The sequence below is a fragment of the Apteryx mantelli genome, chromosome 20 (genome assembly GCF_036417845.1).
Source record: "Apteryx mantelli isolate bAptMan1 chromosome 20, bAptMan1.hap1, whole genome shotgun sequence".
NCBI classification, from domain to species: Eukaryota; Metazoa; Chordata; class Aves; order Apterygiformes; family Apterygidae; genus Apteryx; species Apteryx mantelli.
The window spans coordinates 14,089,898-14,115,770 of NC_089997.1; the positions used below are offsets into that span (position 1 = coordinate 14,089,898).

The window sequence follows — 25,873 nt, forward strand, 5'->3', positions numbered from 1 at the left end:
CTGCCCCAGAGAATGGACTGAAAAGACACCACGGACTAGGACAGAAGGAAGAGACAGAGCTGGGAAGCAGCACTGGCCTACAGCCTGCTTGCATCTCTGCCTTAACCCTCGAGGGGCTCACCTCAGCCTGCTTTCACAGCTCACCTTTCCAGCGGCACCTGAAAGACCAGCATGAAGGACAGGGCTGCACTAGAGACCTGGGGAAGGACATCGGTCTCAAATGATTCTCACTTTGACATGCTGCAGCCACGACTGCCAGCGTGCAGATGCACACATAAGGACAGAAAGACCCCCTTCATGCTGGTGACACTCCAGGGCACTGGGAAGAGCTGCTCAGCACAACTAGACCAACACAGCAACAGCAGCAACAGGGGGCTGGTCCCATATGGGCCTTTGTCTGCCTGGGCCTCTGCTTCCTGCCCAGAGACTGGGGTCAGCAATGATCCCTGCAAAAACAAACCTACACAGACACAGACCTAGAAACGCTACAAACCAAAGCATGAGAGTGACAAATATTCTGACCAGTTGCCATTTGGGAGAGATGAAACACACTCAGGCCCTCCAGCTGCAAAGAGAGAGGACTGAGGTCAACAGAGAGTTCACAGCGATGTCTGACATCCCCACTGGTCCAGGCAAGGGGAGGAGGGATCCATTACTATTCCTCACCACACCAGAGCTCAAGGGCATCCCATGAAGGGATCAGGCTGAGCTTCCAAAGGGACACACAGAAATATTGCTACACAGCTTAAGGGCAAACTGCTGAACTCACTGCCTTACCATCCCAGGCACAGCCAAAGGACGCATGGGTTCAAATGTCATCACTAAAGGGCACTAAACCATGGCTTTCTGGAAGGAGGAAAGTCTACCTGGAAAAAACGCACAAGACCTGCCCTTTCCTTGGACTTTTTTCCCTCAGCACATGGAAACAGGCTCCCGGGCTGGACGAATCTTTGGGTGGACCCAGCACAGCTATTCCCAGGGTGGTCTTTGTTGCCAAATCCTCTGAATGCTCAAGACAAACTGTCTAGGGAGCTGGCATTACTCTAGGCCAGGACCATCCATGTGCCTAAACAGGTCATGGCAGGCTAATAGAACTGCAGTCACTTGTGAGTTAGAAAAGGACTACAAGTAGTACTGCAGAAATGGAAAACTTACCCCAAGAAGAACTTCTACCAGCTGCTCTGTCCCATTCAGCCTTCTCAGAAAGTCTCTGTAAAATCTCATTTTCACATCTACTCCTTGAATAACAAGCATGCCAATGTCCTTCAACACAAGGGCAACATTCTTCCCACTCTCCAGGCAGTGGGAGAAAAGACGCATGGTCTCTTCTATGCAAGCCTCCACTGTTTTCCGAGGAACAGAGATGTCCGAGGCTATGCGAGCATGCTTCAGGGGCTCGGAGAGCTTATGACCTAGGAAGCAGAAAAAGAGGAACACAGTCACTAGCGGAGCAGTTCAGCAGGCTAAAACAGAGCGTCGGCAGCTTTGAGGTCTTCAAGCAAGACACTGCTACAGAGCTGTTTTCTTTAACATCTGGTAAAGCTCCTGAAGGAATCTCATGTCATCTCTCCCTAGGAGAAGTTCAAAGCACTTTGCAATGCTTTCTTCCCTACAGAGATTGAAAGAAAGGGCCTGGCCATCTCCTATGAACATGAGGCACGATGGCAAGACAAGGAGAGGAGAAAGGGGACCAGTTCCCAAGAGGGCGGAGTGGGTGCCACGTACTTGTGCTCACACTCCGTGCATTCCAGGTTGGGAGACATTTAGCTGTGCCACATCACATGGTGAAAGACAGAAGGAAAACACAAGCATTGCACTACACCCCTTCAGATCCTTCCAGCCACCCCCAGCACCCTCAGAACTGCACAGCAAACATCCCTGCTTTTGGTGCCAGAGGCTCAGCTCTAAGAAGTGCCAGACTGATGTTGACATCACAGAGAACATGTGGAGTCCTTTGAAAGGAAAGACCCACTCCAAACACAACTCGGAGCTCCTGCTGCCCCACAGGCATCACCCATGTCCACTACAGCTGCAGGGCTCACAGGGATGATCAGCAATCACAGCAAAGATGGCCTCTGATGGGTTTTCATACACACTATTGTCCCCATCTCCATTTCAAGGCTCTCTGCAGCTGCCTTTGACCTACTTCAAAGTAGAAGGAGAATGGAAGAGCCAGCATGAATGCCCTTATTCAACTTTACAAGCTCCAGTGTGGCATAAACATGGACCAAAGGTTTTAACTCAATTTGAGGAGAAGCAGCAGCCCCAATACATCTGGCATGCAGCCAGCTGTTAAACAAGTCAGGGAGAGAGGGAGTATAATTGTAATGAGCATTATGATGACATGATAATTAAAAACTGAAGGTGTTCTCAGGACCTGGGGAAGCAATTCTAGGTTTCTAACAGTCACTGCTGAACAGCAGTTATGCACACCCCTAAGATGTCCCAAGGCAAAGCAAAAGTTTCAGCCTGTCTTCTTACCAGGAGCATGGGCCTTATCATAGGTGAGGCCGTGAACCTCTGCAATAGTCTTCGAAAGACAGAACACGGGTCTGCGAACAGCCAGGAAACCATGCTTCCCAACACCAACTCGTTCAGTTACAACACCAAAGGTCCCAAGACAAATAACTCTCACTCCCTGAAAACACAAAGGAAGAGAAGAATTATGAGACTGGTAGGTGGACAGACTGGTGACTTGTCAGCACATGGGGATGGTGCTCAGTGCCCTGCCCAATCCTGCTGTACAAAAGGGACAGACGAAGCACTCAAAAGCTTTGGAGAAGCCTTGGAAAAGTTCTTCTGAAGAACTTTCCAGATGTTTTCATCCCCCTCCTCTTCACCCTCTCAAAAATACAAGTCAAAGCAGAGAAATCATCCCTCAGATCCAGAAGATCCAGAAGAAGGCTTTCCTGGGCAGGCCCACGATGACAGACCCACCTGGTTCAGCATCAGCTGCCGTACAATGTAGTCAGACACACCTTCCCAGGCAGCAGCAGTCTCTGAAAAATAAGGGAAAGACACGTCATGCTCTGGGGCGGGGGGGCCAGCTCACAGCTGTTCAGCCCGTGCCTAGCCAAGGAGATGACAAGTGCAAGCATATCCGAACTGCATCCCCCTCCCCGAACACACCCCATCCCTGACAGGGGCTCAGCAGCTGAGGTGGGCACTGCCTTGAGGCTACAACCTTTATCTGCCCCCAGGAGGGGTCTGCAGCTGAAACAGAGGCATTAGGACATGCAGATCCTACCACGGGACATCCACAATGTGTCCCTGAGCTCAAAGCCTGCGGGAAGGAATTACAGGCAGTGCTCGGGGTCCCAGACAGAAAGTCTTGCTGAGCTGAGGAAAAGCAGAAAGGGTCTCCTTTCCTTCCAGAAGCAGCTCTCACAGGGTGAACCCCCTCCCTAGGGACACTGGCAAGGGATTTTCACCCAGTGAGAGGACGGTGCTGTGCCCATGGCAATCTGGGGGCTCAGGGCATCCCCCAGAATCTCCCCTGCAGGGCCAGTTCCCCCCTACGGGATCTCTGCACACACAGGCTCTGCACAGCCACCGGAGCAGCTCCAGCTCCTTCCCCCGCCAGCAGCTCGGGTGGGCAATGCCCACTGCGAGGCCAGCAGTGACCCTTGGGGCAGGGACTTCTGCCCAGGGTGCCCTGGGACAGCAGGGGCAGCATCAGGGCGAGGATCCAGGAGTCCTGGTGGCCACACTGGCACCTGAGCCAGAGGGGACCATCAGTGGAGGATCTGGCTGCAGCCCCCAGCCCTGTCCACCCTCCCCCTGGCCCAGGGTTTCCACAGCCATGTTCAGAGTTAATGGTCTCTGCAATAGCTCCCGGGAAGAAGATCCTGAAGGCCTTACCATGGGTGGGGAGCGTTGGCACCACCTGCCCATGCCGTGTCCCATGACCAGTGTCCCAGAGCTCCATCTTTGTCCTCCTCGCCCTGGGTCACCCCGCAGCAGGAGGTGATGAGGAAACAGCTCCTCTCCTCCTCCTCCTCCTCCACACGTCACCGCAGCCCCGCTCTGCCCCAGCCTCCCCTCGCCGGCTCCCGCTCAGGGTTGGTGGCTCCTCGCAGCAGAGTGGTGCCGAGAGCAGCCCCAGTGCCTGGGCTCCCCTGGCCTCGCCGCGACGTGTGGGGAGAGGCCAGGGCCGCGCGGGAGAGAGCAGCTGTTGCCATGACACGGGATGTCCCCTGTGACCACAGCCTGTGTCACAGAGGGGGCACGGCCCCCCTCGCCCCAGGGCCCTGGCCAGGGCTGGCCCTGCAGTGGGCAGGGACTGCATGGAGCAGTCGGGGACTGCCCCTGCCCCCACGCAGGCTGGGCCGCAGGGAGAACCCCGCTGGGGGTCCCGGCCGGGCTGGGCGCTGCAGCTGTGCTCACCCGGCCATGGCCCCCATGCGGGAAACCTGGCTGCAAGGGAGGGCAGCGGGCACTGCACCGCACTCGCCCCATGGCGACACAGCGCAGGCAGCTGCTGCTGCCAGGGGAGGAAGCGCTGACAGCTGAGCGCACCAAAACGCCCAGCAATGACTTAGCAGCGACCAAAACCTTCTTCTGGGTGCTTGAACCAGCAGGTCCTTCCCTTGCCAGTGAGCTTCTCCAGAAAACTTGTAGGCAACCGATGTTCAGCACCATTAACCTGCAGACGTGTTTGAGATCCAGTGACTGTGGCACCTCAGGGCCTGGCGTGGATGGGGACTGAACAGGGGAAGAGGCAGCGCCAGCAGAGCTGCAGGCACCAGCTCACTAAACACACGGGGATCACACACTGCTCTGCTTGCACTGCTCTCACACCTGCATCAGCTATTGGCCTCCTCACACCAGCCCACAAACACTTAAACCAGCAGAACTGGAGGAGCGCAGGGACCCTGAAGCCACATGTGGGGCTGACCTTCGCAGAGGCAGGCAGGAACTGCAGGGACTTGGCAGCAGGTTAAACGCAAGCTCTGAAGATTTCACAAAGATGCCGCAAGAACCATCTCTGAGAAACAAGAGACACTCAGAGGTGTTGCGCAGACCTCTGCTTTGAACACACTCAAATCTAAGGTAGAAATGTCTAAGGGGGTGAGGAAATGAAAGATGGAAAAGCAACTCATACACCCACTTAAATAACTTAACGCTAAAGCAGGGCTCACCAACTAGGTCTGTAAAAATTTCTCAGCCGCACACTTCCCCACTCAGCAGAAGGCAAGAGGCAAAGTATTGGATCAGCTAAGGCAAAGAGGAAGTCTTGGGAAAACTTCTACTTCAGGAACAGAGAGCAAAAGCACTTTCTAAGGGTTTTTTTTCTATGTCCTTTCAAAAAGAATAGGAGACACTGGAAGGGTACTTTGGTCTTTTTTCAAAAAAATCATTCCGTTTCCACTGTTACATTCCCAAACCCAGCTGGTGCCGTCACTGGCCTGACAGGAGAAGGGGCTCAAGACCTAGGGGCTCCCACGGGGCCGGAGGCGGCCCAGGCCGGGCCGCGCCTTCCCCAGCAGCTGCTTGCACAAACCGGGCCGCGGCGCCTCTGGCTGCCCCCGCGCGCACAGCCGCTCGCTCTACCCAGCCCGCGGCCCTCGGCCCTGGCGCGGCAGCTCCCGGCGCTGCAGCTGGAGGCTCCGGGCGGCCCCACGCCGGGAGACGCTGCCCCGCGCGGCACCAGCTGCCTCTAGCCGCCTCCCTCCCTCCCTCCCCGCAGGGCCCCGGGCAGCCCCGGCCCCGCCCCGCCCCTCGCCACCCTCCTCTGCACCAGTGCGCATGCTCCGAGGGAGGAGGCACTTCCGGCCCTGTGGGGGCGGGGCCTGTGTGTCCATGGCCACCGCCCCTGGTGGCGCCGGCCCCGCCCCCGCCGCGCCCCGCCGCGGCGCCGCTGTCGAGGCCGCGGAGAAGCAGCTGCGGCAGCGGCGGGTGTTGGCGGCTGCTGCACAGGGAGCCCGGAGCAACGCTGCGGCCCGGCGTGTGCTCGTGTGCGCGGAGCCTGCGGCGGCTGCTGCCGGCCTGGGCCGGGGCCGGGGCGGAGGGCGGGGAGCGAGGGGGAGCGGCGCCGGGCTGGCCCTGGGCTGCGGGAGTTGTGCTGCAGGGGAGCGTCGGCGGGGAAACGCTGCTGCCGGGGCGCTGCTGCCACAGGGCCCCGCTCTGCCCGGGGCCTGGGCGAGTCTGCGCCAGGGGACGTACACGCATGACGGGAGCCCCGGGAGGCCGCAGCCTTTTGTTCAGAAGTGGGCAAACAAGCCAGAGGCCATCGCAGCCCTTGGCATTATCTGCCATGAGCGGCTGGCCCTGAAATTTTGTCTCCATCAGCAGCCCAAGAAAGGGGCTGGAGGGGGGATCCCAGAGTGTCCCTCTGCTGGGAGAGCATAGAGAAGCGCTGGAGGCTGGCCCAGAGGAGCCACCTGACCATAGAGATGGTAGGGAGGGTGTCCCCTCCAGGTGACCATAGAGACGTGGCATGGTATATCACAGACTGTCCCTCTGCTAGGAAGACCATGGAGCCGGCGCGGGCCCAGAAAGTCCCCGAGACTCGTGACCCCCCTGAACTCCCCTTCGCACCGCGCTTCCCTTTCCACCCCTTCTTCATCCCACGCTACTTCCAGTGCTACCTCCAGGAGAGAAATGTGACTTGTCCCAGTTTCCTGCACGTTACATATCACAGCAAATACAGCCCTTCCCCGTTTCTGGGGTTTGACCACAGGTGTGAAACACTGGTGCTGGCTGACGTTCAAGATCTTTTCACGGTACAAAAAGCATTCCCAGCTTTTACATTTGTGGTGCTTTTCCATGCAGACTGGGCACCTCTCACAAAATCCTGGACAAACCATTTAAAGACTAACAGCCAGGGCCTTGTGCTGCCCCAGATCTACGCATCAGCTTGCAGCCAGGGCACCTTCTTCTTGTGCCCATGTTATCTGCAGTCTTGCAGCAGGCAGAAATGGCAATAATGCAGCTATGGAGATGTTTGTGCAATGCCTGACAAAGCTCAGAAAAGTTTTTCAACCCAAATACCTTCCTACCATCCTTAACATGAGAATAATGTTTGTTGTGTGAAAGGAGGAAGCAGGTCTTGAGATATGTGAGATAGTTATTTGGCTTAAATATCCCCCAGCCTTTTTTTACCCTTGGACACGATGAAGATGTGTTTAGTAATGTGTAGCAGATCCTCAGACAATGGAGTTTTGCTCAGCACAACTGTCCTGTTCATGGACCACCAACAAAACAGTGGTCATTGCCCCTGCTATTTAGATTGACTAAAAAAAGTGCTACTTTCTGTGGATGCTTTTGAAATGGAGGGTAGATCATATGGCACTGCCTGTGCAACCCCAGCCACTTTTATGATAAAGGTTGGCAGACAGAAAGTCTGATCAGAAAACAAAACAAAGAAAACAAAACTGCCTTTGACTCTAGGGGATCACTGACCCAAACACTTATAAAATCTCTGTATTTGTATTGCTTAAATCAATAGTGGGGAACTAGAACGATGTGTGCCAAAGCTGGTCCTTCACGCTGCAACCCCAAACCCCAAGGCTCCGTGCCCTTTGGGAACCACAAGGTGATGGAGAAGTGGGACCTCAACATCAAGACCAAGTGGCTGCAGCACCTCCAGGGCCTGTGCTGTTAAAGGACGCTGGATCCAGTGGATTTTTGGATAAAGGGATTCCTCCTTCCTGGTCCGCTGGAAGGGAGACTGCTGCGGTTCTCTGTTCCCTGGTCCTGCCAGCAGTGAGACGTGGCATGTACTTCCAAGAGGCATACACACACTCTGTACGGACATGGTTGACCACCCAAAAATCACCTCCGGCAGGGGCACAGTACCTTTACAGGCACCACAGAGACATGAGTGGCACAGGCAGGTACACAGCCTTGCCAGACAAGTGTCCTTGCCGGCAGCTTGCTTACATATGACTGGCCCCTTTTATTCCCTCTGCCTCCATTTTCCTGTGCTGCTTCTTCAATGATCCAGCTTGATCCCTCCCTTTCTCCAGCCTTATTCCATTTGAAATAAACAGCCCATCTCTAAGTATTTTTCTTTCATTGGTGCCAGTTTTACTGCCTATGTACTCAAGTTTAATATTTCTGGTACTGTTAGCTAGGTAACCCCTGGCTCATATGGTGCTTCCAATATTGTTACCTCGGTACTGCTGGTGCTGCAAGAGTCTACTCCCTGGAGGATCCCCAATATGCCAGTTATGTGTGACGCTTGTCCTTTTCTCATATAACTCTCCCTTAACCACCGCTGAAATGCAGCCATCCCTCACCGTGCTGTCTGGAACTTGGCAGGGTCTCATTCTGTTCCCTGCAGTGTCCAATGATTTCTCATAGCCACTAGTTTCTCACGCCCTGTTCAGTTATCTCAACCCCGAGGCAGAGCCTGGGCGTCTGCCTGCATATCCTAACCCTGTGTTGCCGGTGGAGCTGTGGGCCTGGATGGGAAGACCCAGGGCCACCACATCCTTCACTGTGGTGCACAAGGACCCACCCAGAGCAAGATGCCAAGAGTGCCCAGGTGCTCTGCTGGGCTGAGCTTTGGTTACCCAACATGCCATATCTTCCCTGGGGTCCCATGTGAGGAGACGGGCTGCAGAGATGAACTGGACCCAGTTTTCCTAAAAAGAGTTCACCCTTGTAGAATTCCCTTTGGAAATGGGACGCTCACACACAAAGTTTAAAAGAGCTGTTAACAGTAATTCTGCTCCTCAGAGGCCCTAACAAAATGAAATGCTGATTAGAAACAACTGCACAGGAGTAAAGCAATGGCAGTGCTTTCCCTTCCCCTGTGCTTTGTTTTTCCCTGTGGACTGCAAAATAAAAGGAGAAAAGGGATCTCTGTGTGCTGATTATTATTGTGCTGATGTTTCCTTTTATCAATTGTACATGCTTCTGCCCATCACTTTGCCATGTAAAGATATGGATGGAGACAGAAGTGTAAAATAAGGGGGGAATATATAATTTCGTTGATGGACAAGAAGAAAAAAGTGTGATAGAAGCATACATAGTTTATTTGAAATAGTTCTCAATCATGAAATACTCCTTCAACAAAGAAAAAGAAGGTAGAAAATGCCTAATTCTCCAAGAAGAAATACATTCTTTTTTTTCATCCTTCAGGAGAATGCATCCTGGAGTGATCAGTGGAGATAAAGCAGGGCTTTTAATAGTGGACAAACTGACAATATGTTACGAAAATATGCATTTTTAAGAAATCTCCCTCCAGAGTGAATAAAAAAAGCTATAGTCTGCATGCTATCACTGGCAAATCAATGAGTCTGTCTTCATCACACTAATGAAACTGAGAAGTGTTTTATGGATTTGAACCCAATGAATCTGAACCCATTGTAATGTATGAGCTTAATTTTCATGGTGAGCACCTTCTGTTATTCAGGGAGAGAAGGTGTTTTGAGCTTTTCTCAACAGCCCTTGGACATTGTCCTCAGAGTTTTCAGCTAAATTTCCTGAGATGACTCATGAAAACTTCCTTGTGTCAGCATGCACTGGCAGTCTATGTCCTAGTCCTGTGTGAGTTCAATATTTTACTAATATTTTTTAGATTTTGTTTATAATAGCCCTCTGTAACCAAGAATTGCAATTCATGTTCCTTCTTTTCAACACTACAATCCAATGAGAACACAAATCTCCTGAGGCACCTGTATTTAATAGCTTCATATATGTGTGTGTGTGATACAATACAAGATACATGATTAGAATTGCTGTCATGAAAAGCATCATGACTGGGGGAAAAGCCAAACCTTTGCACGGCCAAGGGCTTCCTCCAGGGCCAGCTTCACAGTCTTGTTTCTGAAACTGTAGATGAAGGGGTTTAAGAACGGGTACAGGACAGTGTTCAGCAAAGCTACAATTGTGTTAGTCTCCAAGGAAACCTCTTCTGTGGGCTGTGCATAGAGAACAATGCAGCTTCCATATGCGATGGCTAAGGCAGTGAGATGGGAAGAACATGTAGCAAAAGCTTTCTTCCTCCCAGATGCTGCTGGCATGTGCAGAATACAGTGGAAGATGCACACGTAGGACACCAGGATTAAACATAAGGAACCCAGCACTACAAATGATAGGAAAACAGAGTCTATTTTCCAAAGCAGGCTGGTGTCAGAGCAGGAGAGTTTGAATAAGGGGGAGTTGTCACAAAAAAAATGGTGGATCTTGTTGGGGCCACAAAAGGTCAGCTTTGAGAGGAGGACCAGGTGGTAACTCGAGAGTGTGAAGCCTAGGACCCACCCAGCACTAACCAGGTGGGAGCAGAGCTGCTGCTTCATGATGGCAGCATAATGCAAAGGTTGGCAGATGGCAACGTAGCGGTCAAAGGACATGACAATAAGGAGAGCAAACTCTGTACAACCCAGGGCAGAATAGAAATAGCATTGGGCAAAGCAGCTGCTAAATGAGATTGTTCTCCTACCAGAGCTCAGAATCACCAACAGTTTGATGGTTGTGGAGGATGTGAACCAGATTTCCAGGAATGCCAGATTGCTGATGAAAAAGTACATGGGGGTTTGCAGGCGGTGATCCACACACACGAGGAAAATGATCGTTGTGTTCCCTGTCACTGTTGTCAGGTATATGAGTAGAAGGATCAGGGAGAGAAACAGCTGTAGCCTTTGATCAAGCCCTGAGAAACCCTCCAGGGTGAACTCAGCAACCACAGTTTCATTTCCTGCTCCCATGCCCAATTTCAGTACATCCTACTGAGAGAGGAGCATGAAGAAGCGAGTGTGAGAATTTCACAGTCTCGACGGGAGGGTAGATCCTTTCTTCTTTGCTCCCTCGCTTGCTTCCTATGTAACACAGACAGAAATATTCCTCTCAGCCATTCATCACACCAGGATTTCTCTGCTTCACATTTCACTGAGAGTCCTCAGAGATTTTACTGTCTTCTTTCTACCTTTTCCAACCACTCACAAAGGATTCTTTCTCACGAGCACAGTATTGTAAAGAGGTTGCAAACTAGTTCATGCCATGCCTGGGAAATTCCCTGTTCACTCCGACTTATTGCAAACATCCATCACATCTGTGTTTCAAAAGCCAACCTAATCTCCTGGCAAAAATACTTACTATTATCTGCAGATGCCAGTCCATCCATGTAGATAAGTATGTTGAAAGTTATTCCTTCTACTTTTCAGTCCTTGCCTTTTTTGACTTGGAACATCTGCGAGGCTGTTGCTTTCAAAACAAGTCAGTACTGAGCATCTCTTCTGTAATCCCCTGCTTTCTTCCACAGCGTCTTCCTCTCTCTTTCTCCAGAAAAGGGGGGGGGGGGGGAAATAGGGAACAAGTATAGCTTGCCTTCTTTAGTACTCTATTTAGCGAAATTCATGAGGGTTCCATTCAGTCATTGGAAATGTCTGTGTCAGACAGTCTCATCTGACATCATTGTGCACTGAAATAGAGTTCTTGCCAAACCATTGCCAGATTCCATTGTTATTAAATGTCCTGACCTAAATGCCTTGCCTTCCCTTTAGGGGAGGGGAGGAGATGGAATTGTCTCATCTTAAAGAACTTAAAGGCTGTCCTTTTGATAATTTGAAAAAGTAAGGTCTGGAACAAAGAAGATACTAAGTAGGGTGATATTTGAGATGCCTAAAAGTCAGGCACTTCAGTTTGAGCAAGTTAGCTTCCTCCCATCTTGTCAGTGCAGAGAGAGAGAGAGAGAAGAGTGTCTGGAAGAGACTGGTAACACTTGTTTCGCCTGCCAGTTACAGTCTGGGAGGACCCAGCCTCTAGAGCTCTTTCTTTGCCTCCGTTGACTATATAGGGACCAAGGGAAAACAAGTGCACACTCCAGCTGCTCACAGGCACCTCCAGTGAAGCTGATGAACTCACTATTTCAGTCTCAAATCTCTTCTTGCTAATTTCTTTTTTAAACCAAAAAACACATCTAACAGAAGGAAGCCCAAGGAAAACATAGACAATAAATTCTGACATTTTTCCCTCCACCTTTGCATTTGGTTTTAGACATATAAAGGAAAGGAGCAGATGACTCCACAAATAGGATGCCTCAAAAATGCAAGAGCAGGGGGCAGAAGGCAATGATGGGTTTCAAGGAGTGAAACAGAGGTTCTCCATAGACTCTGTTGTCCCCCAGACCCTGTCTCAGAGTGTAATGGGTGGTTCTTATACAGGGAGTAAAATGGGAAGCTCAGTAGTGGGCAACACTTCATGTTTGCACTTGCATTTTAACTTGGGGCTCAGGTTACTCCGAGATCCCAGATGCTCTGTCTTGCTCTCTGCCTCTAGGCTGGCATAAGGGAATCTCTGGACTGGGTTCATCTGGAAGATTTGCTGAAATTGAACCACTGGCTGTAATTATGTGAGCAAAAGCTCAAGCCCAGTCACCTACAGCAATATCACTGTAGCCTCAGTGAATCAGAGGTGACAGTCCCAGCTTCCCATTTGCTGGGTAAGTTCCAACATTCAAAATGTTGTGTCTTCTTAGTCTGCTGGATGTCACCTAAAATCGTGCTTCTCCTGAATGTGCTTTCTTAGAGGAACCTGCAAAGCTGCTGAGAGCTTACAGCAAAGCAGCTTCTCTGCTCACCACAGAGGTAACCCTCTGGTGAACCCTTTTCTCAGGCTTCGCTTGGTGCAAAGGATTTGCTGTATTCAGGCCCCACATAGCCAAAAATGGAGCTACCATATGCAATAGTGTCTATGGTGGTGTGAGATATGCAGGTGAGGAAGGCTTCTTACGGCTTTCCCAGAGAGTATTCTCAGGACAGTGCATCTAGCACAGGCATAAGACACAGGGGTCAGTGTGAAGGAGCTCAGCAACATAGCGGAGAAGGGAACAAAGCTCATGTTTGAAGGTAGCTGGTGCCCATGCAGGCTGCTCTCATCAAAGGGATGAGGCCACAGAAGAAAGAGTCTCTTTACTGGGGACACAGGGTACCTTGGAATATAAGATGGTGGGGCTGAGCAAGGATAGAGATGCCATCACCCAATGGATAAAGATGTGCATGGAGCACAACCGGGACTTCATACAGATGATACAGTGTGACAGGTTGCAAATGGCCCTGCAGCAATTGAAAGACATCACAACAAGCAGGTTGAACTCAGCTGTGCCCAGGAAGATGGAAAGGAAGGTCTGGAACCAGCAAGCAGCCATGGGATGGTCTTAATCTCCGAGATGAGGCCGACAAACCTTTTAGGGGCAAAGGGAACCAAATATCTAAGAAGGAGAAGCTGCTGGGGAAGAGAGATGCTGGGTGTAGAACTGGTTGAGCCAAATGATGGCTATCATGACCATGTTGCCCATGGCAGTGAGCAGATAAATCACCCACGACAGCATGAAGAAGAGGATTTGCATTTGAGGAGTGACTGAAAAGGCCTTGAGGAAGAATTTGCTCGCTATGGTACAGTTGGGAGGATCCATTTCAGAACGTGGTCAGTTGAAGGTGTGACAGGAGTAACTAATGTCATGCGTGGTGAAATTTGTCTTGCTGCCTTCATCAACTTTCCCTTCCCTTTTCCTAGTCCTACTTTTCCTTCTTGAGGTGGGAGACCAGAACTGCACAAGGGATTCTCATTTTCTCTTTGTTTATATCCAATGCCATGAAATAAATGTTGATGTTTTTTGTATCGTGAAAAGATCTTGAATGTCAGCCAGCACCAGTGTTTCACACCTGTGGTCAAACCCCCAGAAGTATGTAACATATTCAGGAAACTCTCAGATTAGGACCACCAACGCAAAAACCCTAATGGGGGTCTGCTTTGCTCATCACCAGTTTTAATTGCATAGGAGAGTCTTGCACATCGTCCCCGCTGAGGCCACTCATGGTTACTGAGCCTCCTTGGTGGGACGGAGTCCTGTGCAGAATGGGGAGGGGCAGTTCTCAGCATCTTAGTCTGGATGGTTTTGCTCATGGGGACCTGATCCAGTCCCGTAAACTCAGGGGGAATAAATTCCAGACAACATTCCTAATTGCCACAGCTGGTTTAACCCTGCTGCGACAGTAGTCCATGCGGTGAGCCCACCATCGATGACCGTGGCAGTTGGCCAGGTTAAACAACCGCACCTAGCACCCACTCCATTAGGGAGGGGAAATGTTTTGGTTTTACTGGTGCAGGGTGCAGAGAGTGTTGTGCAGCCTGGGACCCTGGGGCAGAGCCTCCATCCGACCGAGCTCCTCTCTAGTAAAATGAACTGCATCTGCCCCGTCGTCCCACAGCCTTTACAGCCACTCTGACAACCCTTCGTGGGGCTGCTGCCTGTAGCGCCGCTGCGTATCCTGCAGCTCCAATGCTTTAAAATCGCCAGGAGTTGTGGTCCCTTCAAACTGGCTGCATTTGGTCCGGTGAGCTGCTGCTCTGCCACCGGCCGGGCAGCTGCCTCCCCCTCATGATCAGTGTCTGACTCCGAACTGGGGAGTTCATCGGGGTCCCAGATATTGCCATCCCAAATATTCATTCACCACTTCTAATTTTTCAAATATACTTCAGAAAGGAAACAGATGAGTATTTTCCCAAGTATTCATAAATGCACTTTATAATATCGAATACACCCTTTTGGATGAAAAGAAATGAAAAACGGAAAAGCTACATCTGTGATTATTATGGTATACTGAACCAGAGTCAATGTGAGTCTGTACCACTTTTAGAATGACAGTGTATGAAGCAAAAAAACATGCATTTCTGTTTAATGGTAACTTCTTTACACAACTAAAATTGGAAAGCATAAAAACAAGGGCTCAGAAGCACCATCTTCTGCAGTTGAAATATAGGCTATCTGAGAAAGAAAACCCATGGAAGCTAATATCAAAGGTAATTCACAGGTGCTGGGAAATACAAAGAAAAGTGAAATAATTTTAATGTTTACAGAACACTTTGTCTTTTCTTTTTTTCTTCTTCTTTATATTCTCCATGATTTCCATCCCTTATTTGATTTGGGCTTTCCTGTCCCATGCTTAACCAAAGATATCCCAGATCTCTTGTGAAATATATATAAATATGCAGCTTAGAGTATTTGGATTATAAGAGGTCATCTTTCAGAAAGGCTTCCTTGGAGGAGTTTCTTGAAGATAACACTTCTGAGATCTGTCGAATCCCAAGTTTGCTTAGACTAGAGGCAGAGTAGCTGCCTCTATCTCCTGCTAATAAAGTCTTATGGGGGGGGGGGGTACTACCAATAAGCATCATTGGTGCAGACTCTCTTTTCTTCTAACATGGCAGTATCCTAGAAACTCTTTGCTCTTAATTAACCATCCAAGTAACCCCCCAATCCAGTGAATTAAGGGGGGGGGGGGTCCTAATCTCTCCCTGCCAAAGGTCTCCCTTCCTTGGGGATCTCTGCTGCAACCCACACACCGCACACTGCCCCAGGCCCTGAAACAAGACATCCAAGGCTGACTTCCAGGAGGAGGCCTCAGAGAGCAGTTTTGACATGGTGGGACTTTTTTCTCTGGCATAGTTAACAAGGAAAAGGTCTTGCCATGATGGAGCGCTCAGAGGTCCTCTTTCGAGCAGCAGTGCCACAGTCATTACCTTTCGAAATGGGTAAATAAGGAAAACTTCCAAAGACAGAATATTTCTTCAGAAAATAATTGGCCTCTTGCAACCACTTCTCGCAGATGCGCATACTACAGTGAGTGATGTTTCAAGGGCTCAGAGCTTATTTTTTGTGCTGAAAATGAAGCAAATCACAACATTGCTTTTGGACCCTGAGAATCATTGCCTGATGCTCAAGCGCTTTCCTGCAAATAAGCAGGAAATACTTGAAGGGTCATAGCTGAGAATCAGCTTGCAAAGTTGCAGTGGTTTTATGCAAATAACTCTGCAAGACCCTTCCGTGTTATGGGCCTCACCTTCCCACATGCTCCTGTCTTCCCTAAGGGAGTCATTTCTAGCCTGACAGTTCAGATGTCCACCTCAGCTGAGCACTTTTTGTCACTAGGTTGTTGGAGGCCTGCAGTTTCTGAGATTCTTGCCAGGATCTCCAGCCAGGATGCTAACTCAACCCCCGTGTTCAGCTGAGCACATACAACTGACCTCACCATCACCATCCAAGCCATGTGCCTGCTGCTGGTCTATGAGCTGCTAAGGCAGGAGTGACCTCACATGCCCATGCCCCAGCCATGAGGCTGCTGCTAGCCTATCAGAGGCTGAGTCAGAAGTGACCTCCCAAGAGAAAACACAAGCCTTGTCCATCAGAGAAGAGGAAAGGCCATCAGCAGGTGTGTGGGCTTGGTAGATGATTGTAAAGTCACCTCTACCTGAGCAGCTGATAGGTCAGCCTTTGGCTCATGCCTAAGGTAATTGTTTGTGAGGTCACTTCTGCCTGAGGACCTGATAGGCCTCCAAGCAGCACAGGGCTAGGATGTTGATTGTGAGGTCATTCAGAACTGAGTAGCTGATAGGCCAGAAACAGTTACATGGCTTGGATGGTGACTGTGAGGTCACCTCTGTCTCAGCCTCTGATAGGCCAGCAGCAGGCCCATGGCTCAGGTGATGATTGTGAGGTCATTGCTGCATGAATACCTGACTGGATGGAAGCCAAATCCATGCTGAGGTCATTTCCATAAGGGCAGGTGAAAGACCAGCAGCAGGCCCATTGGCTTGGTGGGTGATTATGAGGTCAGTTGTGTCTGATCAGCTGATAGGCCACCAGGAAGCTGATGGCTGGGGACATTTTTATGAGATTAGTTGTTTCTCAGAAGCTCATAGGAGAGTAGGAGCCCTGTGACCATACAGGTGAAAGTGAGGTCACTTCTGTCTCTGCAGGTGATGGACCAGGAGCAGGCACATGGGTGGGAAAGTGGCTGTGGGGTGACTTCTATGTGTGTAGTTGATAGGGCAGCACCTGACTCCTGTCTGGGGTAACAGGTTGTGAGGTCCTGTGTGCCTGAGAACCTGACAGGCCACCAACAGGCACAGGGCTCGGATGTGGGTTTTGTGGTCACTCCTGTCTCTGGTGAGTGCCACTCGCTCTGTACAGAGTGAGGAGTGGCATGGACAGCCGTGGGCCGTGAGTGGTTTTGGGCCACTGGACTCTGTGTGAGACACATAAATATATTTTTTATTGTTGCAGGCCTGATTGTAACAGAAATATTACTGGTCTTTTGAAAGCCCAGTAAGTCCAGTTGTGGTTAGACACCTGAACTCTGCCTGAAAAGGTGAAGAACCATTTTCAACATTTAAAGGAAAAATAGGAGCACCTTTTCCTCAGCTGAAGTGGTGGAATATTTTTAATAAAAAGTCAACATTTTCCCATGAAATAATAATGGAAAATTTCAGGAAGGGTATGAATCTCAGGAGAAGAAATATTGACCTGCCCCTGGCTTCGCATTACCACTGTTCTGTCTATTATGCTGTGGATGTAGTCTCACTAATCTTTCACATATTTTCATCTGTCCTCATTAAAGTGATCATTTATAAAGTTTCCTTTATGTCAGACTATCTGGAAAACTTTCTGTAATTTTCCAGTCTTCCTCCTCCCCTTGCTCTTTATCCATCCGATACCTCTCAACTCTCCAGTTGCTGCTCTGAGCTTCAGGGAGTCTGAAGCTTGCCTCGTCTTTCAGGAGTCTGATTGACTCTTTAGACAGGTCCTTAGTTGTGTTTCTGTCTATCCATTCCTATCTATCGGTCAAAAGAGTTCAAGGAGGGTTATTCCTTGTGGAAAGTGACCCTCACTGGAGGTAGCTTGGATTTAACATACAGTTGAGGAGTGTATTTGACTTTTTGTTAAACTGTATCATATTCTATTTTTGCTTGTTTGCAATTAAGAAAAATCCTCCTGTGCCTGCAGTTAGTTGTCTAAGGAAAGCAGGTGGGAACTGGTGCATAGGAGCTGTAACATTCAGCTACCGACTCAAGTGAAAAAGGTTAGGTTTTAACAGGAGTGACCTAAGTCCCCAGTGGCTGATGAGAGAAATGGCAGGGTTGGGGAGGTGAGGAGGAAGGTTGTCCTTAAAGGTGTCATATTGAAAATACTGATTTTCCTGCATGTTCAGACTTCATTATGGTAGAGACCCTCTGGGTCAGTATGAATTGGAGAGTGTGGATATCACTTATTCTGTAAGCTGAAAAATAAAGGAAGCTTAAAAAGCAGAAATCCTTTCTTTTTCAGGTGCTCATTGAAATCTTGCTCTTGTAAATACACCCCTGAATCCTCTCCAATTAGCCACACAAGAACTGAAGAACTGAAGAAAATTAGGGGGAGTGAGATGATTGGTTGTTAGGGCTTTCTGCATTTTAATGGTGCCTCTGGTGTATTTGGTGCTGAGTCCGTGAACCTCAGATACTGAGAGGAGATTGAACAAGCCTCTCAAGAAGTTAAAGTCAGAAGCAAATGCCAAAGTTTCTTGGAGTGTTAATGGGTCCCACTGAGGGTCGTTACTCACAAAGTCTCCCCAGAGGCTGATTACAACACAAAGTTGGAGGCACTAATTGAAAGCAGGCAAAGGGAACGTGCAGGTGACTCTGATGCCACGTAAACCTGGATGAGTTTTCTCAAGCAGAATGTCAAGGCACTGACACCCAGGCCCTGGACAGGGTGATCCTTTCCCTCACACTGTGCTCAGGGCTCTTCCTGGGGCAGTGTGAATGTGGGGGTGTGCACTCCCACCCCAGGATCTCCCTACCTTTGCTGATGTCTCTCTGCCCTCACTTGCTTTTCCTTGAGACACAAAGCCAGTAGCTGATCACAGACTCCCTCTGGGTGACCTGTAGCACCACAGCTCTACCCTTCAGGTGACACTTCATTTTCCTGAAGTCACATCTGAACCCCACAAGCTGCAGTTTGTGGCTGTTTCCCCTTCTCATGCTGTTTCCCACTTTCCATCATCTCTGAAACCGCCTTTCAAGCACTCACAGGTTCCTACTCTACTGCCCTTCACCTCCACTTCAGCAGGACAAAGCAGTCCAGGTCCCTCAACCTCTCCTCCTGGGTGCGGTTATTCCCCCCTAGGTGCAGGACTTGACACTTCTCTTGTAAATCTTCATGAGGTGCCTGTTGTCCAAATCACCCACGTTTCTCAAAGTCCTTCTGGACTAAAGTTCCTCTGTGTAAAAAAAAAAATAAAACAAGACCAAAACCAACACAAAACAGTGCCAATGGGGAAAGGGTAAGCAGAGGTGGGCTGATTGTATGGGAGGGGATCAGCATGGTAAAAGAGAGAAACTTAAAAGAGGGAAGAGAAATAAAAGGTGGAAATGAAAAGTGAAGCGAAGGATTGCTCAGGGCTGTTTGGGAGATTTCTGCCAGGAAGCCCTGCATCTCAACCATTCTGACTGGAGGAAGACAAGAAAGCTGACCTCCTTCCGCTGTTATGGGGAACCCGTGTGTTTTCCGTGACATTGACAAGTGAAGACCCAGAGGGAAAAGAGTCACAGACTCCATCAGGGTGGAAGGGACCTCAGGAGCTCTCTAGCCCAATCTCCTTGCTCACAGCAGGGTCAGCTCTGGGGTCAGACCAGGTTGCTCTGGGCTTGATCCAGTCTCGTCTTGGAAATCTCCAAGGGAGGAGACTGCACAGCGTCTCTGGACAGCCAGTTCCAATGCTTGACCATCTTAGCAGAGAAGCTTTTCCTTATCTCCTGCATAAACATCCTCCCATCATGCAGGTGTAGAGCCTGGCTCCACCTTCTTGGTGACCTCCTCGTAGCCATTTGAGGGCTGCCATGAGGTTCCTCCAAAGCCTGGAGTTCAGGCGCAAGTTCCCTGTTTAGCCAAGCTGGTCCCCTGACATGTCTGCTAGCTTTACTGAGTATTGGGATGGACCATTCTTGTGCTTGGCGGGTGCTGTCTTTAAAGGCCTGCTGGCTTTCTTGGGCTCTTTGGAGCTGCCTCCCATGGGATTCCCCACCAGGCCCCTGAAGAGGCCAAAGTCTGCTCCTCTGAAGTCCAGGGTCTGTACTCTGCTGCTGTCCTTCCTCGTGCCCCTCAGGATCTGGGACTTCACTTTTTCATGGTCACTGTAGGCAAGGCTGACACTGACTTTCCCATCCCTGATCAGTTCCTCCGTGTTTGTAATTTCCACATCCAGGGAAGCATCACCATTATTGAGCAGTCTTAGCTGTGCTAAGAAGTTGTTCCTGACACCCTACAGAAACCACTGGTCTCCTTGCACTCTGTTGTTTTCCCTTCCAGTGAATGTTAGGGCCATTAAGGTCTCCCCATAAGGACCAGGGCCTGTGACCCACAGACTTCCTTTGCCTAAAGACAGTGGTGGGATGCAGTTGTTTGGGCACAGGTAGGAAACTTGAGAGGTCCTGAGCCGTTTGCCCAGCAACCACTGTAAAAGGGCATGGTTTTCCTGTAGGTCCCATGCTGTATTTGCTAGAAACATGCGGTTGTGCTGGACACCCCAGGCATCTGACATGGTCCTGCCTATGGCCTGTTTTTATGTCATTAAATCAAGGGTCTGCACTGAATTACATGAACTGTTTGCAATGCAGAGATGTGCATGAGTCTCAGCTCCCTAGTGAGTGGACCTCTAGGAGCAGTGGTAGGCATCCAGTGTCATTTCAGATGGCCAAGAAAATTCCCCACCTGGCCCCAACCTCATGCTCTAGAAGGACGCAGGTCTCCTAGTTGCTCCATCAGAGCAAGCAGACCCTGGCACATGCCTTGCACCACCTCTGTCTTTTCAAATGTCACCAAGGGTTTGTGTGTGAGCAACTGACTCCCATCCTCCATCTCCACTGATTCTAATGGGAGCTTAGACAAGGCACTCTCATGCAGACATGTCTGTTGTGCTCACTTCAGCTTTGGCAAGGGCAATCCCACCTCCTGTGTGTTTGTGGAATTCATGGGAGGGATCTGAATCCCACTCCAGCCCAGGGGTATCTAACCCGGCATGAGATGTCCAGACTGACCCATCTGAATTAACACCTGAACCATGGGTAAATGAACTCTCTTCTTGTCCCTGTCTAGGTGTCCTGCCTAGTAAAGAGGTGGGAATAGGATCTTCCAGAGTGGGATGTTTCCATCTCTCATAGATAATCATCTTCTGACGAGACAAATTGCAATGCTGGGACCAGTCTCTCTTCACTGTGTTGAGACAGACCATCAGTGATTGTTTTAGTCTACCTCAGTGAACATTTCCCAAGAGGGGGAAATACAAAGGAGAAATGAAGTCACACCTTCAGCTAGGCCACTGTTCCCAAGTGGGGCCAGTCTACTGGGACAGAGGGAGCTCATGGCAACTGGTCAGCACTGCCAAGAGACAGCTCTGTGCAAGAGCAGCTCCTCTGCAAAGAGCAGCAGGGCTCCAGGCACTGCCTGCTCTTGCTGATGTGAGATGGGAGAAGACAAAGAGAAGTGAAAGGCAGTGTGGAGTGGGAGGAGAGAGGAGAGCTCACGGAGGGACAAATCTTCACAGCCCCTGACACAGTAAGTCTCTGGCTGTAGAGCAATACTACTGGAGCTTCTGGAGGGGTTTTCTAAACCCATCACGTCCCATGACTGCTAGGTTCTTTAGGATGCTGTCTTCTTGAGCGCAGAGGAGGAGGAGGTGCTTCTAAAGCAGGGAATCCCAGCCACACCATCACAGGGACAGGGCATCCTGCTACCTTCTTGCCAGGATGCTGCAGGGGTATGAAGCCAGGGAGTGCACCCAGGTCTGCATGGGCTGTAATTGAGAGCAGTGTCCCTGCACCCCAGGGTGCTGTGTGCCTGGGGCAGTGATTCTGCTGCCTGTGAGGGTCAGCACTCAGCCTGCCCCGGGAACTCCCCACAGCACTGCGGGGATGATCGACCCCATCAGGGCAGGTTCATTCTCCCGTTGAGAGGGTTTTGCATGGGTCCGGGCTGCTCACAGCTCCAGCTCATGCACAGGACATTTCAGAGGGAACTTTTCAAGAGGAAGGTGAAGGCAGGGATTTCCTGAAAGAGAAGCCAATTTCCTGAGGTGGTGCTTTAACTTTCCTACCGCCTGGCAAGGGGAAAATGGAAATGGAGCTGTCAGCTTTGAACAAAGGACTGAAACTCCTTAACAGTTTCAATGAGCACTCAATGGGTCTGCTAGGAACTTCTGAAAGTCTCTGCACCCATCCCTTAATCCATAGACAGCACCAGCTTCCCCTTTGCTGGCCTCAGCAGTGTTTATCTGCCCTGCTCCTTAGCACCTCCAAAAATGGGAATGCCCCTGGACAGTGCCCTGCTGTTGAGAGGTTTCTTTAGGGCAGAAGTGAGCACACTGGGGAAGGTGTGGGCATTGCAGGGCCTGACCATGACCTGCCCAAATCCATCCTCCCATGACGTTTCTAGAAGCAGTTCCCTCTCCTTCCCTGCCCAGCTCTGGTGCCTGGAGCTGTCCCTGCTGGGAGCTCTTTCTCTGTCCCAATGTCTTTTTCCTGGTTGGTGCTTACAGACCCCATCCCATGCTCTGTGCACTTGGTTCTGCCTAACAGAAAGCTCCCACAGGCAGGGCACTGTCCAGGGGCATCTCTGTGTTTGCAAGTTCTAAGGAGCAGGTGAGACAAACCCTCATGAGGCCAGAGAAGGTGATGCTGGTGCTGTGTGTAGGCTGAAGTGGGGATGAAGGGACTTGCTGAGGTTTCTCTCAGACCTTTTGATCACTCAAAATGATGGGTATGTTCAGCTGCAGTTAAGACACTGACCTTGTGTGTCCTGCATGGTGTGATCTTCATGGCATTGAGAAGCCTCAGTTCTTCTCTCTCAGCCCAGAGATGGAGAGAGTGATTAAGAGCTCTCTTCATCACTCTCTCCATCTCTGGGCTGAGAGAGAAGAATTTGGAAATTTTCACTGTGAATCTGAGCAGATCTGCTCTCAGCTCAGTTCAGTTTCTTTCTTAGAGGAACTTGTGAGTGTGATTGTCCTTTAGCTGAGGGAGGTGCAAGTGCAGGACAGTGAGGGGAAAAAGTGTTGACAGAACAGTCCCTTGACCCTGTGCAAAGTCACAGTGAGCCCTTTTTTCCTCTTGGGATGCACAATGCTCCTGCTTTGAACAATTGAAATGCAAAAGATTTCTACCCCATCAAAGAATTCTCCCACACTGAAATGAAGGCATCTAAAAATGAAATAAATATATAATCAGACTCCTCTGCTGAAGATCATTTTCTGGAGAAAATAAGTTTCAAAATGTTGAACAGTCCTTCTGCACAAGGGAAAAATGGGTTCGGCTCAGAGAAGCTTGCTCTAACTTGTCACTGTCTTTTCCTTCTCGGACAGTCCCCAGGCAGCCTGAGGGAGAAAATGTCTAATGGCAGCTCCCTCCACGAGTTCCTCCTCCGAGCATTTGCGGACACACGGGAGATGCAGCTCTTGCACTTCTCACTGTTTCTGAGCATCTACCTGGCTGCCCTCCTGGGCAACGGCCTCATCATCACAGCTGTAGCCTGTGACCATCACCTCCACACCCCCATGTACTTCTTCCTCCTCAACCTCTCCATCCTCGACCTTGGCTCCATCTCTGTCACTGTCCCCAAATCCATGGCCAATTCCCTCTGGAACACCAGGACCATTTCCTACTCAGGATGTGTTGCCCAGGTCTTTTCCCTCTTTTTCTTATTTTCAGCTGAGTATTCTCTTCTCACTGTCATGGCCTATGACCGCTACATCGCCATGTGCAAACCCTTGCACTATGGCACAGTCATGGGCAGCAGAGCTTGTGTCAAAATGGCAGCAGCTGCCTGGGCCAGTGGTTTTCTCTATGCTGGCCTGCACACTGCTAATACCTTTTCACTACCACTCTGCCAAGGCAATGTCGTGGAGCAGTTCTTCTGTGAAATTCCCCAGATCCTCAAGCTCTCCTGCTCAGACTTCTACCTCAGGGAAGTTGGAGCTCATGCATTTGGTGCCTCTTTAATTTTGGGGTGTTTTGTTTTCATTGTGCTGTCCGACGTGCAGATCTTCACAGCTGTGCTGAGGATCCCCTCTGAGCAGGGACGACACAAAGCCTTTTCCACATGCTTCCCTCACCTGGCCGTTGTCTCCCTGTTTGTCAGCACTGCGGTGTTTGCCTACCTGAAGCCTTCCTCCATCTCTTCTCCAGTTCTGGATCTGGTGGTGGCTGTTCTCTACGCAGTGGTGCCTCCAGCAGTGAACCCCCTCATCTACAGTATGAGGAACAAGGATCTCAAGGATGCTCTGAGGAAACTGGTTCAATGGGTACAGTATCAGCACCAATAACCATCCCATGTGCATCCACTCATCATTCAAAGGGTGCTTGGCATCAAGGCTATGTGTTGTTCATTTCTTTCTTTCTTACTTTTCTCCCTTACATTCATGTTAAAAGGAAAAAATTTCCAGGTCATGCCACTTCTCAGGAATCCCTTTAGAATCTGACCGAGAGACCTTGCTGAAGCAGGAACACAGGCTTCCCCCTTTGTCAGCAGAGACAGAGGAACCTCAGAGCCTGCTAGTCTGAGCTCCTTCACATGTCCCCAGTGAAATGAAGAAAGTTTCCTTTTGGCAGTGTCTGTTTTGGCACTACCAAAGCAGGCATTTACTTGCTGCAGCCATCGTGTGGGGGCTGCAGCTTCCTGGAGACACGTCCACCCACAGCAGCAGGACTTTCACTTTTCAGGGCTGCTCGCCTCACTTCCACACTGTCCTGCTGTGCTGTAGTGTGTGTCTATGGCCTGTTGCAGGGGCAGGGAGGGTATTAACTCTGGGTTTATTGCAAACAAGTTTATTGAAGATGGCCATACAGTGTAGTCAGAGCAAGTAAAATCTTGCTGCACATTTGTTAGTGCCTGAGTCTGGTTTCTTACCACCCAATGGTCTCTCGTCAGAGGTTCCCTTAACTCCAGGCGAGTAACCTTGAGAGGTGTCCCAACTCAAGGGGAGATTCACCACTGTGCAGCCCGCTGCCATGCAGGAGAGCTCAATGGGCTCTAGACTGCAGCGCTATTTATGGGCACCGAGTTTGACTCATGGTCATACAATAGTTGGTGTAGAGATATACCTTTTTTGCTGCTCTCATGCTGCGTTGGGGAAAATATACCTTTTTGTTGACCTCATGCCATGTTGGGGAAAATATATCTTTTTGCTGATCTCATGCCCGTTTCTGGCCTCACCAGTTGCAACCAGTATCGCCTAGTTCTTTCTGGTCAGCCCTGGGCACTGTCAGTTATTTGTGGTCAGCCAGGGCCTGAGATAAGGTGCATGTGTGTGTGGGAGGGGGGGGTGGATAGTTGTGCTCCACCACACTTTGGGCCTGAGATGGGAGGGTGGTGGTTGTGCTCTGCCACGCTTTGGGCCCGAGATGTGTGTGTGGGGGGAGGGGTAGTTGCATTCCGCCACAACAGTAAAACTAGATGGCTTCTGCAGCTGGCCTGAACTGTGAAATAGTTGCATGATATAGGAAAAAGGCAGGATTGCAGCAGCCCACTCCCCTGGACTGAAGGGCATAGTTGAACACTGCTTGGAGAGAAACCTTAGCTGCATGAAGCACATGCAGTTCAAAACAAGAACTAAAAATGGCAGATGGCAAAGGTATTTGTTCACTGCTGATCCCCACCATGTCTGTATATAAAGGACTGCAAACTGGATGGGTAAAGTTACAGCATTACCATAAGTACCTACGTGATGTTTATGTTGTTCAGCCATTCCAACGGTTTCATCTTTCCTTGTGTGCTGTTTACTAATCCAGACCTAAAATAAACTTTCTAGTGATCTTGCTCCATCAGTTCCAGAGAAAAAAAGTGACCTCACAATCAGAATCAGAATCGAAGCCATATGCCTGCTGCCGGCCTATCAGGTACCCAGGCAGAAGTGACCTCACAAGCACAAATTTCAGTCTTTTGTCTGCTTCTGTCCCCCCGTGCCCCGTCCCAGTGCTGGCACCAGCTGGCTGCCCTGCTCCGGGGCAGCTCCAGCGCCCTGCAAGGCGGTGAAAGCGCAGGAGGAGCAGGCTGGGGGTCCAGGTCATGGGCAGCAACGGTCCTGCCAGGCCAGGAGCTAGGGGGAGAGGCTGG

At 50.2% G+C, this 25,873-nt stretch overlaps 2 protein-coding genes and 1 pseudogene across 2 annotated transcripts; 1 reads left to right on the top strand and 2 right to left on the bottom strand.

The window, feature by feature from the left end:
* Nucleotides 1–25,873, bottom strand: part of LOC136993807 (antigen WC1.1-like) — a 1,003,008-nt pseudogene that overhangs the window by 794,787 nt on the left and 182,348 nt on the right.
* Nucleotides 486–10,298, bottom strand: LOC136993756 (olfactory receptor 6C3-like; the record flags this gene model as incomplete). The annotated part of the gene is made up of 4 exons (XM_067308700.1): nt 486–565; nt 1,293–1,412; nt 2,482–2,638; nt 9,816–10,298. Coding segments are annotated over 4 exons (840 nt in total), but the record flags the coding sequence as incomplete, so codon positions are not given.
* Nucleotides 23,148–24,083, top strand: LOC136993824 (olfactory receptor 14C36-like). Its single transcript, XM_067308771.1, has one exon. It carries the CDS (start codon nt 23,148–23,150, stop codon nt 24,081–24,083), a length of 936 nt encoding a protein of 311 aa, XP_067164872.1.